At 40.1% G+C, this 19444-nt stretch overlaps 1 protein-coding gene across 1 annotated transcript in view; it reads left to right on the top strand.

The window, feature by feature from the left end:
• tspan18b (tetraspanin 18b) overlaps window positions 1-19444 on the top strand; it is a 65584-nt gene that overhangs the window by 29130 nt on the left and 17010 nt on the right. The window contains exon 2 of the mRNA XM_007569798.2: window positions 8369-8457. Coding sequence (XP_007569860.1) covers window positions 8455-8457 — 3 coding nt within the window. The 5' untranslated portion in view covers window positions 8369-8454. The remainder of the gene's footprint in view (window positions 1-8368; window positions 8458-19444) is intronic.

Below are 19444 nucleotides of genomic sequence, written 5' to 3'. Positions count from 1 at the left end.
ATTGATTCAATGTAGAATCAACCGAAATCCGGATGCAGATCCACGTTCAGATAATGGTTGAATCACCATTGATTCCTAACTTATTCAATGTTGAATCAACACAAATATGCATGCAGATCCACAGTCAAATGAGTGTTGAATCAACATTGATTCAATGTAGAATCAACCGAAATCCGGATGCAGATCCACGTTCAGATGATGGTTGACTCAACATTGATATAATGTCAGTAATGGTTGAAACCCTAACGTTGATTCAACATACAAGTCACCGACCACTTTCAATGTTGTTTCAATGTCAGCGTTCAACGTTGATTCAATGTTTCTGGCTGACATTGATTCAATGTTGTTTCAATCATTCTGTGCTATCTGGGCAGGTTTAACAGCCCCCACTGTGTGTGTAGTAATGAACTCTTACCTTGGCTCGGAAGGCAGCGGCGCTGATATCCTCGCTGTGTTTTCGTAACCCTCGCTAAAAAAGGCCTTGCTCTTAATTGCGTCCCTCGGGTTCGGAGCGCTTGGTATTCACAGCCTTTCCTGTCCCTCACGTTGATCCTCTTCCTCTCCCGATCTTAACCCCATCATCCCTATTCGACAGGTCTTTCCTCTTTAATCGCCTGACTTCAAAGCGGCATTGTGATGCCCCCGGGGCGCCGAGCTCTTCGGAGACTCGGGGTGAATCTTACGGGCCTGGGAACTTGGCTGAAGGTGTGATGCTACATGAGGCCACAGCCAAAGTTATTAACAGAAGGTTGCTTGGTTGCTACGCTTCATCAAGTTGTCACAACACTGCAAAAACACAAAGTTTACCAAATAATATTGCTCTAGTGTGTTGTGCAAATATCCTAGTACACTTGAAATAAGACAAAGCTAACATACAAGTAACTTTTCAGTAAGAAATCTGAGCTTGTTTTATGTCAGTAATTTCTTAATATTCATGAAAATGTATTAGTTCCATTAGCAGATTATTTCACTGCCAATATGGGAAAAATAGGGGTAAAATATTTCCCATATTTGGGAAAAATGGGGAAAATGTCTTGTTATAAGTGAAATAATCTGCCAGTGGAATTAGTTCTTGGTTGCTAGGCGACGTCCTGGGTTTGGCTGGGGTTGCTAGGTAACGACAAAGTGAAATAATCTGCCAGTAAATAAGGAATTATACTTAAAACAAGCTCCTATATCTGGCTGAAAAGTTACTTGTAAGTCAGTTTTGTCTTATTTCAAGCATTGTAAGATATTTACACAATAAACTAACCAAAAATACTTGGTGAGATTTTGTGTTTTTGCAGTGAAGAGATGTTGGTGTAGGTTTAGAAGCAAGTTGAACATATTTACATGACTCTGAGTGTGGATCAAACCAGAGCTGATTTCTGAATTCACTGGATATTTTTTTCTCTATTTCTTTTCAGAAAAGGAATTACAAATGACAGAGAATATTTTTTAAATGTGTTTTTGTTTTACCCTTCACGTCTGTGAGTTGTATGATGAAGTGTCAGGGCCAGTCTATAGGAATTTCTCTTTAATTATGAGTCATAACACTAGATGAAAATTTGCCAGAACATCTCAAAGTTGATATGAAAATAGCTTGGATAATTATTTGTGTGTGTGTGTGTGTGTGTGTGTGTGTGTGTGTGTGTGTGTGTGTGTGTGTGTGTGTGTGTTGGAGTTTTCATAAAATGATTTTTTCATTCTTCTGATATCAGAACTTTCTTCTGGTGATATTATATTCACGTTGCCACATCTGTATTAGGTTTTGTCGTAGAGTTGACCTGAATAAGAAGCGCTTGTCAAACAAGATGGCGGAACAATGGAAACGCAAGGAGGGAATTGGTGGGGGAAAAAATCCAGATTTTCCAAAAATAAAACATTGAAAAACCAAAGATTAAACTGATTTATCGCCCATATCTTCTCTGAGTGCTGGGCTTTAATGAAGGCATCTTTTGCAGAGGTGAGAGACAATCTGCTGCAGAACCTGCCAGCCAGACGAGCGATCTGGCCAACGTTCACCTCAAAGGGGTCGACACCACGGCGTCTTTCATTTGCATCACAATACCGAACTCACAACACATCCTCCTCAACTTTTCATTCAGTCCCAATATGATTAATGCCTGGAAAACAGTGGAAACTGCTTAACGAGTCCAACTTCCACCTTTTAGCTGAAGTGATTCTGTATGCTATTTGTGTGGAACCCCCCAGAGTCTGCAGTGGAGCCGAGAACAAAGAAAACAGTGGGGAGCGGTGGCCAGAGAGGGAAGAATGAGTGATTATCAGTGTGGTGCCCTCTGATCAGTGTGGGGATTGTTTCTCCATCGTGGTAGTTTATCTTTATCTCCTGTGGCTGACTTACACTGTTGGATCAATAAATCCAGATGGAGTTAGGCGATAATTCTGCCTCAGCATTGCCCTCATTAAAGCGGACGTTCAGGAGATATATAGCTGCCGGCATGTGCCATTTTTTCCATTTCTATAATACAGCAGTTGGATAGATATGAACTGCTGGGGGTTGGTGAGACCAGACCGAAGAAAAATGACATCCAAATGGCTACAGACTCGTTTCTTTGTTGAGGCGTTTAATAAGATTTCATTGAACACTGTAAAACATTTACAGGTGGTTTAACTTGAAAATGAAAGTTCACCTGCTGTCTTGAAAATACAATTTAAGTCACAAGAAAACTGTTTTGGTTTTAACTCAGAAATTAAAGTTCATGAAGTTGATTTAACAACAAGAGACAAGTTGTCCAAACATTGTTTTTAACTTCATTAATCTTGAATTGTGAGTTTTAACTTAATGCTGCAATTTGAGGCTTCAACATTGCCTTGTGTGTAAACAATATCGAGTTAATTAAATAGATGAGACATAGCCTGATTTCCAACACATTTTTCCAGGCTAGAACTATTCAACCTTGAACAACCATAAAAAGAAATCCATGGATGCGAAGTGGAAAAATTTAAGAGGTTTGTTTTTGACTAGAGAGAAGCTGATTCCCGCCCAAAGATCCATCACTTCCTGCCTGTTTCTTTGCCACTTCCTGTCCTCAGAGGAAGAGAACTGACCAAACTACCTGCTGTTGTGTGACCTTTGACATTTCCGACAAAGCTTCCTTCCTGATCAGAGTGAGACCAAGAGAAAATACAGCCACTGAATGGGCACACTTCATTCTTTTTGCTAAAAACCAATGTTATAAATGTCTGTTGGAGAATTTCTCATTTCTCAGCTGATATAAAGACGTAGTGGCAGAATACTGGGTCAACTGGAAATATATCTTCATCTTTAAGTAAGCATGTTTTTTATCTGCTTTTATTAACTGTTGTTATACCTGCAGCTGACAGTTTAGGAAATTGGATGGTCTGAAAGTAATGATGACTGGACACAAATGAAAAGCTCTATCTGAAGCCGAATTGATTTTCTCCTTGTCACGATGTTGTTAATCTTTGGAGGGATCTGGCTGTCTGTCTTAGTGATTACAGTGTTTTGTTGTTCCTTCTGCCTTCAAGAATTTATTTTAAATAACTTCGACTGATGAGACTAATGAAACTTTCAAGAAAACCTCTGCGGTTAAATCGGAGTGAAGTTTTCGGTTCAGTCATAAAATACACAGAAAAAGTCGGAATACGGTTTAAACAACATTATAATGTAATATTTTATAACTTACTACACTCGGCAGCAGAAATGTTTTTTGTACTTCTGAAGGAAATTTCAGGTGGTATAAAAAAAAACCTTTATAGTACTCATGATTTGCTTATGGCTCTCAAATATTTTACTTGAAGCATAAAAATTTGCCAATGAGCTTAAATGCCATTGGCAAATTGGCGAGAGTGATTTGTTCAGAAGCGACCCCGTTGGGGTGGATGTATGGAGAGCCATTTCAGCCAAAATTAAACTCATTGACGTAGTCAGCTGTAGTTGTCATGCCAGGCCACCAGATGGGGGTGTCATTGGCGTCTTTTGACCCTTGGCTTCAACCTCTTTGTAAACAATAACCAGTCGACATGAATACCTTTGGGGATCATTTATCAGATGTGGTGAGGAATTAAATTTGTGTAATTCTTCATAAAATACCGACAAAGATCGTGAAATGTCTCACGGTGTGTGTGAAAAATGTGTGTGAATACGAACTTCCTTCAACCACGTGATCGATCTCGTCGGTTTTGGGTGAAGTGTGGGACATCTTTTAGCCTTTAGCATGGAGATGTGAAGTCACAATCACATTCCCTATCAAACAAAAAGCATGGAGGACTTTATAATTTCTGTTTTGAGCCAGTAGCATGGCGCCCAGGCTGTTAAAGTGAGTGCTACAAGTTTGCATCTGTTTTTGAGACTTTTATTTTGAAATACAGTCGTAGTTTTAGAGTTGTTTCACAGAGTTGGCTAAAGCGGTCCGTTACTCTTTGGTCTGGCTGATAATCAGGTGAACAATCCTCTTTCTCTTTTAAATAGCTTATGTTACAGTGTTTTAGTGACCCGGAGGAGAGATTTTAGAGCTTTGTTCCCAGAAAACATCTTATAGATAAGCACCACTTGGAGTTAGATAAGCATTAAAACATAACATAAAAACACATCACTTACCTCTAGCTCTGTTGAGTAGCTGCTTCAACATTCTGCCTTCAAAAATATGTTTTTAATATTATTTACTGGTTTAAAAAAAGTCTTATTTTCTGATATGAAATATTTCTAAGTGACCAAATCAGTTTTTCCTTTCACTAAGAGAAAGTCTTATTTCTTCATTTAAAATCAAGGAAAAACCCCAATACATTTCATGACAAAACATATATTTCTACACAGATTGTTTAAGATGAATAATCCTTATTCTTCTTGCCAAAATTGCTAAAGTTTTTTCTCGTTTTAGTCAGCTGCAACCCCCTGATTACTGCACACATCAGCATGCATCCCTGACCTTCACGCTTGTTAAAGGAGATCAGCAGCAAATATGATACTTATAAAAACAAGCAAAAATGCAGCTCAACAATTTACTTACCGACTCTCAAACACTTCCAAGATGTCAAACAGGTGGTTGTGCCAGAGAAACAGTTTTTATTGTCTTCATGCTTTTAGCTTAGCTACAATATAGGGTTTTTATTCCATAGGGTGAGTTTATTATAATAGGGTTTTATAGGCCTGGCCACCAGGCTTTACTTCTGCCCCCACCAGGCTAAGCATTGCTTATTTATTTCAGTTTTTTTAAAAAGTTTGCATTTTTAGAGCTTATATTTGGTGTTCTAGTATTAATATTCCAATAAGACATAATTATCAAGTGATATTTTCAAATTTCCTGTCAACTTTGAACATTTTTTAGCTCAAAAACACAGTGGGCTGCTGGATGAGTGACTGCCTTTGCGTCCCAACCACCGGGGGAAACCCTGCATAATGAAAATTAATGGGATTTTGAGGGCTGCACATTTTTTGGTGGGAGAGTTGTAGTGGGAGCTACGATTAATTATTTTAATTTCCAATGTTTTCAGTGGAGAAACAAGATAAAAATTGCTTTAAGCAAATAAAATCTGTATTCAGATGCTACACTGTAATTATGACACAGAAGGTTGATCCTGTTTGCTTATAAAGATTGATGGAATACAATCACCACCGTGACGATAAAAGGATATTTTCTTGATTTGTTGGGAATAAAAAAAATGTGGAAGCTCCTGCTTTTAACCACGTTGACAGACAGACGCTAATGATGCAATACTATTGTCAGAACCTGAAATATCAGCAGACTCTAATCAATGCCTGCCTTGGTGTTTCAATCGCCCACAATACTCCTGAGCTTAAATGTCACTGGCAAATTGGCGAGAGTGATTTGTTCAGAAGCGACGCCGTTGGGGTGGATGTAGATGAAACCTTTGTTGGCGCCCCGGGCGGCCTGGCCTTTCCCCCCCCAGAGACTCCGTCCTATTGTTGTGCTTTCTCAGACGTCTGCGCCGATCTCCGTTCGCACCCCCATAACCGATTCAATGAGGGCTGCCGCATCCCATCGGCGCTCCTTTCATATGAAGGGGTTTCCATGGAAACCGGGAAAATATTGCAGGACCCTCCGCACTGCTGCTCTCCACCCGCTAATAGTCCTCCTAAACAGAGGGTTCAAGAGAGTCTACCTCTGCAACAGGCTTCAGGGTAAAATCTGATCACGCAGTGTCTCAGTGCCATTACAGACCGAGATAATGACGATTACTTACTCATCTGCTGCTTTTGTAATGTCTCAAACAAGCTGGCACTGGGATTACTGCACTGCACTACCTGGGGATATGTTAGCTGGGCCATATGGTGATTTAAAGACAGTTGTTTTTTTGTAAATGACTCTTTCAGCGTGCAGAGTGCATCCTCACCCTCTCTGCATGTGTGAAGCCGGTGTTATTGATTCTCTCAGCGTGGGCGCTTTCAAGCTCCCACGATAAGAGACTATCATTCCAGTGCATCTCCCCACTTCTGAGATTTGTCCCTCTTCACTCTGGCTTTGATTGCCTCTTCCAGATGCAATCAGAGTCACATATTCTCCATGGGAGGAGAGGACGTGATGCTTTCACTCTCGCTCGGGTTTAGTATCCTGCCGAATGTGATGTCAGCTGGAAGTGGACCCTTGGAGAGTGACGTCAAGCCGAGCATATCCCTGCTGGAGGGCAAAAAGCTGCTGGCTACCAATGACTAGCATTGGTTTTCGTTGTCAATATAACGTGCTAAATCTTAAATGTACGCCTGATGTATAAAAGAAAAAGGGACGCAGTGCTGCTTTGCAACTAATTGTCAACACTAAGATTACTAGATAACGTTAGGAAAAAGTTTTAATTTAAAAAAAATGGCGAGGAAGAGGGAAGTAGTTCAGTTAGGCTAGCTTGACTTTGACAGTTGTATCATGTAGATGTGATGTGGAATTCGGTGTGTTTCGGTTTAGATAACAAATTTAAAAAAAGACAACCTAAACACCAACTCTGACAGATCGTCAGTAGAGCAGCTGTTTAAGTTAGCTTACCAACCACCGCAGTGCTTAGCTAATAGCAGCGGAAGCTAATCTGCCACAGCGTTAACTTTTTAACTTATTAAAAAGCGTTAACTGGAAATTAAAATAATTCATCGTAAACATGAAGCCTAAAAATATAAAACCAACGGACTTAATGTTCTGTTCTTTGAGTGGGAAGCGTTTAAGTGTTTTTGGTGTTGAGTCCCGATATGCAGAGTGGCGTTGTTGTCGGTTGCTATGGCAACGAATCTGCGCGTAGCGTAGCCAACATAAAGAGCGAGAAAAAAATGGTTTTGAGTTGTTCTTTAACGGTTTTTCTGCGTTATTTTCCCTTTGCTGTGTCTCACTGCGATAAATTAATAATACCAACATCTCCAGGTTTTATTTAGTTAACGGAGCTTTTCTAAGGCGGCAGCGTGGCTACGTCAGAGAATCATCTTTTTGCCCTCTGGCGCTGTGCGCATGCGCGAAATTTCCGGATGTAAACATGAACTCCATCAGCAGGAATACTCCAGGGATCTTCTCCTTTCCTGTTCCTCGTCAGGATGAAAATGCCCTGCCAGCTCGTTGCACCAGCTAACTGCGCGCTGCTTCGTGTCTTTCAGAAAGACAGGCAGCGCTCTCCATTATTGGGTACCGGCTTGTCAGTGCCAGTGCTTTGAAACCGGCTCCAAAGAGTAGTCAGTCAAAAAATCGGGCTGCCGACTATTTTTGCACACAGAGGCTGGAGGAGCAGCGGTTTAATTGGCGCTCATTGCCGTATCGTTATTTTCAGCTGGAAGACAGTTGTGGCAAAAAAAAAAAAAAAAAAAAAGCCATTTAAAGACAGGAAAAAGTTTAAAGCGTTTATGCTCATTAGACACACATGGCTGGAGACACTTGCATTGACAGTTAAAGTCAGCAACGTGTGCTAAGGAAGGAAAGTGAATAATACATGAGTTCAGACGCTCCTCAAGGTCAAGCCAGAAGCCATATGAGGAGAGTGCTGTGTGCTGGGTTTACTAATAATGGACAATTAACCTTAACCTTACTTTACTACCGCGAAACAGTTAATAGCCTTTTATTTGGATGCAACATTAGTCTGAACTGTTGCTATTAAAGTTGTCTTTTATTGCTTCTAATGCTGTTAACATTGGTGAGAAGTGAAGTATTCACACAGATGAAGCACTTCTGCCTTATATTAGAGCGGCGCTCGGGGCTAAAGCTTCATACATAATAAATGCAAACTCTGTCATTTTAAGTGGCCCAGAATTTCCCTTTCTGTGGGTTTTTTTTTTTCTCCCACTTTCATTTTGCTCAGATCGATTATAAGAAAGAATTGCCACATTTATTTCTGCTTTCCACTCCTTTGCTATTTATTCACCTCGTTGGCTCGGTCCTAACGTGTTTTTTTGTTTTTGTCTTGTGTTTCTGTCCTACAGCCCATGAAAACAGGAGCTGGGGGAGAAAAGCAGGACAAGTCACAATCAGTTTCACCTGAACAAAGACGAGCAACAAAGGGATCCGCATGGTATGGCTGAGTTTCATCTTCAAATGCTGCGCATGTGACGTTAAAAAAAAAGAAGAAAATCCACCACTTTCATCTCCAACACATATTTGTGTTTCAAACATACTGGTGCCCTTTGGTTTTCTGCAGTAATGCATAGCTGCTGCCTTGAGGGATTCCAGCCTCTGCACACACGTGTAAAATCAGTGAGAATCACAGCAGAAAGAGCTTGTTGACAGACTCTTTTCAGCAAGATGCTGACAGCACAAGCGAAAAGCCATTGTTACCGACGACAGGAGGCAGAGTGCCGGAGCGAGAGCTGCTGCTGCGGCTGCAAAACAGACAGAAAGGCTTTCGTCCTTTAACCATCACAGCAGGCTTGTGCTGCTTTATTGTTAGACTCTGATTTGCATTGACATTTGCAACATTAGTATTCCAGGCATGGCGGAGCAGCAGACATGTAAAGACTGAAAGGTTAAAGGGGAGTTCAGATCCGCATGGATCAGCTGTTAACAGCCATAAGACAAAACAGACAAATACTACATGCATTAAGGCATGTAAATCAATTGGCATTATTTAGCTGATAATATAAACTACGAACAATGCTGCTCTTTTCAATGTTTACTTCTGTTACAGACAGCTGACTACACACTGACTTTTCACTTGATAATCCGGTAGACTCGGTTTGATTGGGGACCAAAATTGCAACATTTGTTAAATGTTTAGCTGTGGTTCATATTCACACTGCACTCTATCAAACAAACTAAACTAACTTTAAAAAAAGCTCCTCGCCTGTGGTGGCGCTACACCAAGAACCACTGAAGGAAATGAGACAAAAACACCTGAAGAAGACATGAGAACAACCTCCTTCTTCATGAAATGTAAACAGAAATGGAGTGGTGTCAGATTTTGGTGATTGTAGGTTTTATTTTTTGTCTTTGGTAAAAGGTGACGAGCCATTCCTCTTACTAACTCTAGACTCTTGCATTTGTTCTAGTTGCATTTACCCAGAATGCCCTGCACTGTAGTCCACTTCCTGCTTGTACAGTGGTCTCCAGTCCACTTGGTGTTCACATAAGCAGTCAAACCGCACCAGAATTCACTTCAATTGAACCGAAACCTAGATTTGTGGCTTTTTATGGTCTGCATCACAGTTTGATTGTTCATTCACACCTTCCCAAACAAATCAGACTTCTTGTTAACAAACTACAGTTTGACCCAAGCGAACTAAACAGGGCTGGTGAAAATGCACCCTTATAGTTCTGTTGAGTTATTGATGGGTTTTGGTCATTAGGCTCTTAGGAAACATTTTAAAAGGTTTTCTTTTACTTAATGTCAATTCTTTTCTTAAAATGGCAATGTAACATCCATTATTTACTAATTTGTGAAAAAATGACCTGTGTGGTTTTATGGCATTAACCCACAAACTTAAAGAGCTCTGGTCCAGTGGGGTCCAGAATCAGTCCTCAAGGGCCAATTTCCTGCAGGTTTCAGTTCTTTTCCTGGTTCAACACACCTGTATCAAATGACGGTTCATTACCCGGCCTCTGCAGAAACCTTAACATGCTCAGATCATAGATGGACCATTTAAATCAGCTGTGTTGGAGCAGAGATGCATCTAAACTTGGCAGGACACCGGCCTTCGAGAACTGGAGCTGGACACCCATCCAGCACTTTCTATTGGGTCTCAACAACTGGAACGCCATGAGATAATTTTTTTGGGGGGATTTTAAAATCTCTGGATAGCTTGACACTGGAAACCCACTTGTGGATTTTCCAGTTCAGGACTTCCCTCCTGCACTTTCTGGTCTCTCATTAGAGGGAAATCATTAACATGCCATGGCACTAAATTTTAGTGGTTTTGAAACTGCATCTTTTTAAAAACCCTGGTATGTTTTGGAAGTGGTAACCTTGTTCTAAAAGATTGGATCTTCAGACTGTTTATACCTAAATCAGCTGGATTTTCATTACTTAAACGTCCCTTTGCTGCTATTAAAGCCTTCACTTGTTGGCGTACTGGGAACCTTCAGGGATCCAGTCCCGGGTGGTGGATCGGGTTTTATGTCACTGTTCTGGTTTTGAAAACTACAAGCAGAGCACACACTACAAACAACGTACTGGACAGTAAATCCTTACTACTAAAAATTAATTGACCGATTACCATTTTCTTTGAGATAAATACATCCAGACTTGCTTTGAAATTTCAATAAAACACTGAATTAAAGTCTAAATTACCACCTAAGATTCAAAGGAACAAGCTTCACTCGACACAGATAAATCAGGTTGGAGTTGGCTTCTCTTTGACGCGGTTCACCGTTTCCCCTCAGTCAGAGCCTTTCTTGACACGTTTGAAGTTTAATGTATTCAAAGTGCGGAAAAAGTGAGAGAGAAGTGGAAGGGAATCACAATGACAGCTCTGCTGTTGTGATGATTTCATGCAGAAAGTAAAAGGAAGCACTCAGGAGGAAGGTCGCTCCTTCAGGGACTTATACGAGTATTTGTTTGTCATTTCTGTAGGAATACACTGCTAACGCTACAAAAAGACAAAATCTTACCAAAAAATGTTGTTCGAGTTTTCACTGCAATATCCCGAAATAAGACGAAAGTAACTTACAAGTAACTTTTCAGCAAGAAACAGTGGTTTAAGTCAATAATTCATTAGACAAATACTAGCTCCACCAGCAGATTATTTATTGTATAATATGGAATGAATGTCTTTTTCAGTGGAACCAATACTTTTTGTGAATATTAAGGAATTGTTGACTTAAAACAAACTCTTATTTCTTGCTAAAAAGTTACTTGTAGGTGTACTGAGATGAAACTAGAGCAAAAATACCTGGTAAGATTTTGTTATTTTGCAGTGAACATATCTGTACAAAAGTTTTCCCATCAAAATCTACACTTCATAGTGGGCAGAAATACGACTGTCTGTCACAATAACCAATAACTCAATTAATCACATGATAAATTTGTCTGTCTGTCTGATTTATCCTTTTTTTCTGTTTTCTTTTCCTCTTTTTACCTAAAAGTGGATGATAAAACTTTTCAGTCTGGAGTTTTGCTCTCAGCTAGAAAATTTAGTTTACAGAGGCTTTATAATTAATTTTAATTTGTTCTTTCTTTTGTTTTATTTATTTATTTTGGATATTCAAAATGTCTTGGTTCCAGTGTTAAAAGTTCATTAGAATTTAAAGTTTATTGATATTTGAGAATGTGTTCTTGCATTATTACACCCTTACCGTTATATCACCTCAAAACAATATTATCGTTTATCGCGATAACTTCTGGGACAATTTATCGTCCAGTAAAATTTGCCATCATGACAGACTTAATTACGTCCCCGTCTTTGAAGCTGCTAAGCTTGTTGTCGTAGGAAGAGACCAGACATCTGCGTCACCACGAAGGCATCTGAAACTTCTCCTGTCATTTCCATATTCTATGAGGCGTAATCAGCGGTAGCAGAACCGCCCTGTGCAACAATATGGACCTGTAATCACACGGGGCAGAGAAATGTCTGATACAGAGCTGAGAGACACGTCAATGCTCCAGGCTTCAGACCAGTGGGTCGAACATAAGGAATGAAACTGTGAACATAAAATGCACAAACTAACAAACTTGAATTATTCATCAAATGCTGTTATACAGGAAATAATAATTACCCCAACCAGTTGCTCTGTTATCACACTGTCTCAGCGTTATAATAATAAGCACTGACAGTACAAGCTGTCAGTGCTTATTAACCCACCCAGAGACATTAACCCACTTTGTTTTCTTCTGCAAACATTAGCAGCAGAGACTGGTTTTTATACGGTTATCTCTGTCATCTCCCACCAAACCACATTCGGAACCGTTTCCCTCCAAGCTTTGTTTGGATCGCATTAAACTCCAACTCGTTGCAGAGACTGGGTTATGCTGTTGGTCTTTTCCACTCACCCTTATCTTGTTGAACCTTCACTAACTTTCGTTCTCAAGGTTTTGGATATGTGTGCGTGGCACGCAGCCATCTGTGAGTGATGAAACAGGTTTCAGGCTCTCCACACAAGGGAGCAAGCTGTATCCAAACTAACATATGGCCTTGTACCAAAGTGTGACTGATTGTTCATTAGACAAATGGCGGGCCAAACTGTGCTTCCCCCCCCTGTTGTAAAGTGCTCCCCTGTGCTCCCTTTTGTTTTCCAACAGGAACTAGCATTAGGAGGAGATGCCAAACACCGTCCTGCAGACAAAGGCCACTTTAGCAGCATGTCTGGGTGGCCTTACAGATTACTGTAGTGTGGAAGTTGAGAAAGCAAGCATGTGAAGGTGAGCAAATGTTGCCAGGGAAGCGATAGCTGCGGTTTTTAGAGGACTTGGTTGCATGATACAGAAACTCAGGTTAAGAAAAAGAGGAAATTTCAAATATTGTAGCGTTGAGGACGAAGAGGAGCAACTCAATCATTTGGCAACATTTTGAGTCCAGCAAAGATGTTGGAAGTTGGGTTAGCTTGCACTTCTAAAATCGTATCGTATCTTGTGATACACTTGTCTGTATTTTTCAGTATGGGTGTTGCTCAGGTGGTTTCTTTAATATGGGTAATTAATATAATACAAGTTCCACCTGCCTGCAATCATCCACACTCTGCCAGTGATCTTATAATGGTAGACTGGGAAAAACTGAAGTAGCAGCACTTTTCCCCTGCCATTCACTAGATAATGAGAGCCTGCATTGTGTAGTTGCAGAGCAAAGCTATCAGAAGCCTTCCCTGCTTGTGAGAAAGTCGGTCTGCTGTGAGCAAATGCTCACCAGCCACTTTTATTGCTGGTATCGTGTTCAACCCCTTGTTGCTTTCAGAACTGCCTCCGTTTTTCGTGGCAAAGATTCAGCAACTTGTCAGAAACATTCCTCCAGAGATTTAGTTTCATATTGACATGATGGCATGTGGGCTCATGGGGAACCTGTTATCGTGTTCGAAAGCCAGTGTTGGATGATTTGATTGTTCTGCTGGTAGAAGACGAGCTCAGAGATGGTCTGTTGTTCAGAAATTACTCATTTTATTCTCACAAATGTTGCTTATTGGATATTTTCTCTTTGTTTGCACCAATCTTAGCAAACCTGGGAGATTTTTTCTTTTTTTGTGGAAGTCCCTTCAGATTAGAGTTGGGTGATAACTAATTACATTTACTCAAATGCATTTACTGGAGTAATTTTTTTTTTTAAAGTGTACTTTTAGGAGTATTTATTATTCTTTACTTTTTACTTTTACTTGAGTAATTTTATTATGAAGTGCTGCTACTCTTACTTGAGTAAAATTTCTGTATTTTCTAAACACTGAATGAACAACAAACCAAAGAAAATCACCAAACACAGACACACATGTCCAGTTTTTGTTAAAGTTTCATAAGACTTTTTAGTTAAAGAAACTGATTTGGAAACATTTTCTTTTGTTATTTTTTTACTTTTACGAATTATTGTCTTTTTTTTTTTTAAATACCAAAAATTCCACTTAACTTTACATATTGGTCCATTTCATAATGTAATATTTAAATATTAAATGATTGATCATTTCATTAGTCAGTCAGTACTTGAGTAGACTTTTCACCAAATCCATTTTTACGTAAAAGTTTTACTTGAGTAACAACATGTTTACGTAGTGCTACTCTGACCTGAGTGCAGTTTGTCGGTAAGATTAGCATTTTCTCAAAAAGGACATATTATGCAAAATAGTTACAGTCCATTATCGATTTAGCGAGTAACAAAAAGTCACAATTTACGTCATACATAAGTGGAAATATTACAAAGTTTCTAAAGTAGCACCACAAAAAAATCAGAAAAATAATCACCAGATCCTGGAGTGGCTGGTCAATGTGAACAGATGTTCAATACTAATGATAAGAAGCGCTTATTGAATCCAGAGACAGCTATTTATTAATATTTGAACAGGTTGTTGATGGGTTCATCAATTCTGGCCCAGTTTGAGAACATTGGTGATCTTGATGTGCTTGATATGGAGGTTAAAAAAGCAAAATACCAGGAACTCGAAGAATAAGCTACTGAAAGTAGAATTTGGCAAAAAAGAAAGAGCAGATCTGCAGAGAAATAATTCCCACGTTGTGTAATTATGAATCACTTCATTTTGAATTGAGTTATAACCCAGTTTTCTGGAAATCCCCCAGGATCATGTGTCATCCTCCCCCTGTATTAAAGAAGGGAAAAAACTGTAAAAGCGTTCAGAAGTGTTTATGTGGAGTACCACATGCCCTCACTGCTGCAGGACCAGCGGCCGACTCGGAGCTGCAGCTCCAGGCGATCAATGCATCAATGACCAGCTGTTATCGATCCCAGCTTGTATCTTCACTCACCCAGATAGAGGCGGTGAAGCAATTAAATAAAAGTCTCTGGTAAGACAAAGTGAGGATCACAAACACTTGTTCAATGCAGACGAAAAAATCAGTTTGTTTACCTCACAAATCAACCACTTATGTTAAATATCGAGCAGAAATCAATGCCTCTCACGTTCGCCCTATCTTTCTAATCCAAGGATCTGGGGAATCGACTCGCTGAGTCTCGGCAACAGCTTGGCCTGTGCTAACAGCTGGATCCGCGCCCAGTTGGGATGTGAGGAATGTGGCCGGCGGTAATGTTGACTTCACATGGCCCTTCTGTTTCTGACTGCATTTGTTCGTTCTGAATGTGCTTTCTAGTTAGTCAGCCGGTTATTCAGGAGAGCATCAGCTGCCTGGTCAGAGGACTTCAGCCCTCAGGGTTTCTATAGCATCGTTCCCATGTGAATGGATGGGTGTGTGCCGCTCAGCTCTTACAGGAGCAACGGTATTAAATAATAGATGACCTGGTGGATTGGAGCTAATTCATTATAGCCAATTAGTTGCACCACTCTTATATTATGCATACTGTAAAAAGACTCATTAGGCAAAGGTTCACTGAGAATGAACTATTGATGTGTGTTCCATAGCTTTTAATCAGCATAAGAAATATTAATATAGCTTGGCAGGTTCCTGAACTCTCAGTCCCAAGGGTTGTTCTTTGGTGGTATTTGGTTCTTTTGTGGTATTTGCTTGTCAATTACGCTAAATAACAAAGACAGGAAAGCCTAACCGTGTGGTCCACAGAGGAGGATGGAGATTCTCAGATTCAGGTGGTGTGTCTGGCGGCCAGAGGAGGAGACGGTCAAGCAACAATATTTGCTTTTTCTACTCTTTTTGCAAACATTTTGACTAGATTTAACAGTTTAACCCTCACTCTTACTGCAACACTCAGGGAGAGTGGGGCAGATGTTACGGTCGGCCAACTGGGTTGACCCATCAGCTCTTCAGTTCGTGAAACCACAAAAAAAGCTCATAAACCGGCGACCCACTCAGGCAAGATCCAAACGACCTTCTTAGAACTACAGGAGGGATCAAACTCCAGTTATTCATTTGCAGCTCACAGAAAAAGCTCACAGCTGCTTTACCTTCAGTGAACTTCAAAGCACTTTGGTGCGACGGCCCCGCCCATGGCTCATTCCCTCCTAATTGGAGGTTCATTAAGGGACATGCTGGTCCTCTAGGGGAGCTCATTGCTAGAGGATTTCAGGTGTTTACTTGCTGTGGATGATTTAGGAAGTCACGGAGAAATGGGAAAATGGGTTTTTAATTGAGATAAAGGGTGATGCGGCATGCGTGCGGTCCCTCAGTGTCGTCTGAGGGTATTAGCGCACGGAGCATTAGCGTGCCCGCCACATCGGGGCTCCTGGGACCTCAGAGCGGACCCCAGGGTTCAATTACAGGTGATCATTTAGAGGGTCAATGGCATTAAAGCAGGTCAAGTTTTACCTCTTACATTTTCAAGAGGGTTTCATTGCTAATGATTATCTGTTATGCAGACCTGCGCCCAAGATGAAGTAGACCGACTGGTTGGTGGAGGTGCAGACAGGGTGTCCTTGTCAATGTAATCCATTTATCCAGGGGGAGGCTGCTGGAGCAGAGGCATATGGATTCAGCTTATTAATTGTACCAAATGAGAGATTTGTGACCATTTTTAAGGTTTTGACCTGCAAACGCCTAATTAAGCCAGGTGCAATTTCTCTTTAAGACCTATAACGGCCTTCATGATATTTTTTTTTTCCAGCTTTTCTTCTGTGAGCGGTCATTAAATTATTTATATTAGGAGCTGAGGTGACCGCACTCTGTGTGAGAGAGGGAGCCATCACTGTAAAACAGAGAATTGGTCTTTAAACAAAGACAAAATGTAATTTTAAAGTCGATTAACCATCTTATGTTAGCAATTAGCACAATTATTGCAGCTTGCATTAAACCTTGGTTTTTATGTTTGGTCCTCATGGATCTCAAAGGTGCCGCATTTATTACACTCAGAAGAAATCTTGGTTTTATTTGCACCTAAATAAAAACAGCTCTGCAGCTCTGGAGGCTCCATTTACTGTATTTGATTAAAATTTGGAACTTGGATGTGCAAATGAGCTCAAACCTAATTGAACAGAAACCATTTGGATCTTTTAAATCTACTCAGTAACAACTAAGCTAATTAATGCACCAATTATTTCTGTACGTTGTGTACAATCAAATGTTTGAGTAACATACTAAATATAGTCTGACAAATCTAATGACATATGAATCATTAAAAATGCATGTAAACTATAATGCACGCATCCCTACGTCTTTTAATCAAGGCAGCCATATTGGATGTTGAGGTCGTCAAAGTGACGATTATAGATTTTTCTCAGTTTCTTGAAAATGTTATCTCTGAGTAAAGATGTAAGTCATGGCTGCATTGCAATCAGTACCAATATTTTCCATCTTCTAGTTCCTCTTGTATTTGTGTTTTTGAAAAGTCGCTCAGTGTGGTTGTGTTTGTAAAGCTCAGTATCTACTCAGGTGATACTTCAGGTGAAAAGTTTATGAAACATTACCCTAACGAATATAAACCCTGACCTAGACACAGACATTTCGAAAAGAGTGCCATTTTTTCCAAATCCTGCATATTTCATGACATAAAGACTGGAAACTAAAGAAAAAAATAAACCAGAACATTTTCCCATGTACACTTAATTTCAACATGAGTTAATGATGCATCCAGCCAAGAACTATGTTTTTTGTTTATGTTTAAACCAACCAGTGCCTGGTCTAAAAGTCTAAAAAAAAATGTCAAAAACAATTAACCAAAATTCAACTAGGTTATTTTTTTCAGTTGTGATATTGCAGTAATATTTAAAATGTGTATTTGAGTGGAATAACGTATTAAAAATGGATACATATTATTAGATATTAACAGTTCTTGCTGTGGTGGAACATTTATAAAAGACACACTTTCTATCTAATCTGATCTGATTTTCTAGTAAACTCAGCGAGATACTTCCTGGATACCACCAGAGGCGACACTCCAGATCGTTTGCATCAAATATAAATGAATAACTGCTCAACTGAAAAGACACTGGATTTGTAATCTAGAGGTCTTGAGTTTGGAGACCAGTGTTTTCCAATCTCTGCTTAAAAACATCTTTGTTTTGACCTGTAACAAAACTCCAGTTTTAAACATAAAAAATGTTTAACGTTTAAACCAAATTTGCTGTAAAAGCAGCCCAGAGATCTGTTCACCACCAGACAATCTTTTTCTTGTTGAAACTTTACTTTTACGTTAGTTTGTCTCGTTTCCAGTGTAATAAGATATTTGCACCAGAAACTAGACCACAAATACTTGGTGGGATTTTGTGTTTTTGCAGTGTACAGTTAACTGCAGCCATAAAGGGATTGTCAAGACAAACAAACAACCACCTTTCATAAGCGTTTTTCCTGTCGTCATAGTTATTTTTATCTTTTTCAGCCATAGTTGTTGATCTTGTGGCTGCAAAGAAAATGGAGCTCTTGGTGTCTAAGATCGGCTTGGAAAAATGCTCAGGGCATCGCTTCAAAACGCTCCCAGTGGGAGGAATGTAGGTCGGATGGGTTTGTCCTCATTACAGAGCACTGGCTTCTGCTGGTATCATAAAGTTGATTTGGGTTTCGGATCTCATTAATCCGCCACCATTCTGAGGTCCGCAGCCGAAGATCTGCAGGAGTAAACAAAGGGATTCTTCGAGCCGCGCGCCATTTAATGATGTCAGTAACATAAGAAGCGGTTGATGTAAATTGAGTTGGCTTGTGCAGGATACCTCAGGGCAAAGACTGCTGTTACATTGTCACATCAATGACATGCAGTGTTTCTCTCTAAGAAAATATTTCTCTAATCTCATCAGCACAGCATTTCTTTCTGCATCTGTGTTGGTTAATTATAATATCTGCATTTTGTCATACCGACATTAATTCATTCATTTTTGCAAAGCAGCACACTCGCAAACTTTGAAGTGACTCCATTCCGATTTTTTTTTTTTTTTCATCCTGTATCTGATCTTTTCATGACGGTCTGAACAACACAGATCAAACTTTTATTCACATGGATATCCGTTACGCATCTGATCTTTTCAAATGTGACCCGAGTCTGGACGGCTTGAACGGTTCGTCCGACCTGAACATCATTGATGCTCGACAAACGTCACTATTCTGCGTCCTGAAACGAGAAGCGAGAAGGAAAACGACAACCATGGTGGACAGTAATGAGGATTGGTTGTTAGTGTGCTGGCTCCGCTTGGACAACATCTTTAAAATATGCTCTACTGTTAGCATCCATGTTTACTTCTGCAAATACTGAGCACTATTTCTTCTTTTTTGCGGTGTGTTCACATCAAACGCATTTGCATGTCAGTCGCATCTGGTTTACATTCGACGTCTATCTGGAGCCGCCCATCGCGACCCGCATCGCACGTCTAGCGCAGTGCGATTTGGAGCTTTTTGAGCGTTTGATGTGTTAAGTGCATCCTACGCGTCCAACAAATGGACCAGCAACAGAAAACAATGGCTGGAGTGATTCTGACCCATCTGACCCGCCTCCACATAGACTTTGAATGTAATCCAGACGCGTGAAGTTCTAGAGCAAAATGTCAAGCCTCTGCATTCAAAGTGCAAACTCATCGAAGAGGAAGCG

Source organism: Poecilia formosa, unplaced genomic scaffold (assembly GCF_000485575.1).
Source record: "Poecilia formosa unplaced genomic scaffold, Poecilia_formosa-5.1.2 Scaffold246, whole genome shotgun sequence".
In the NCBI taxonomy this organism is placed as follows: domain Eukaryota; kingdom Metazoa; phylum Chordata; class Actinopteri; order Cyprinodontiformes; family Poeciliidae; genus Poecilia; species Poecilia formosa.
The sequence above is the reverse complement of the archived record's forward strand: the minus strand, read 5'-3'. Positions and strand labels throughout refer to the sequence as shown.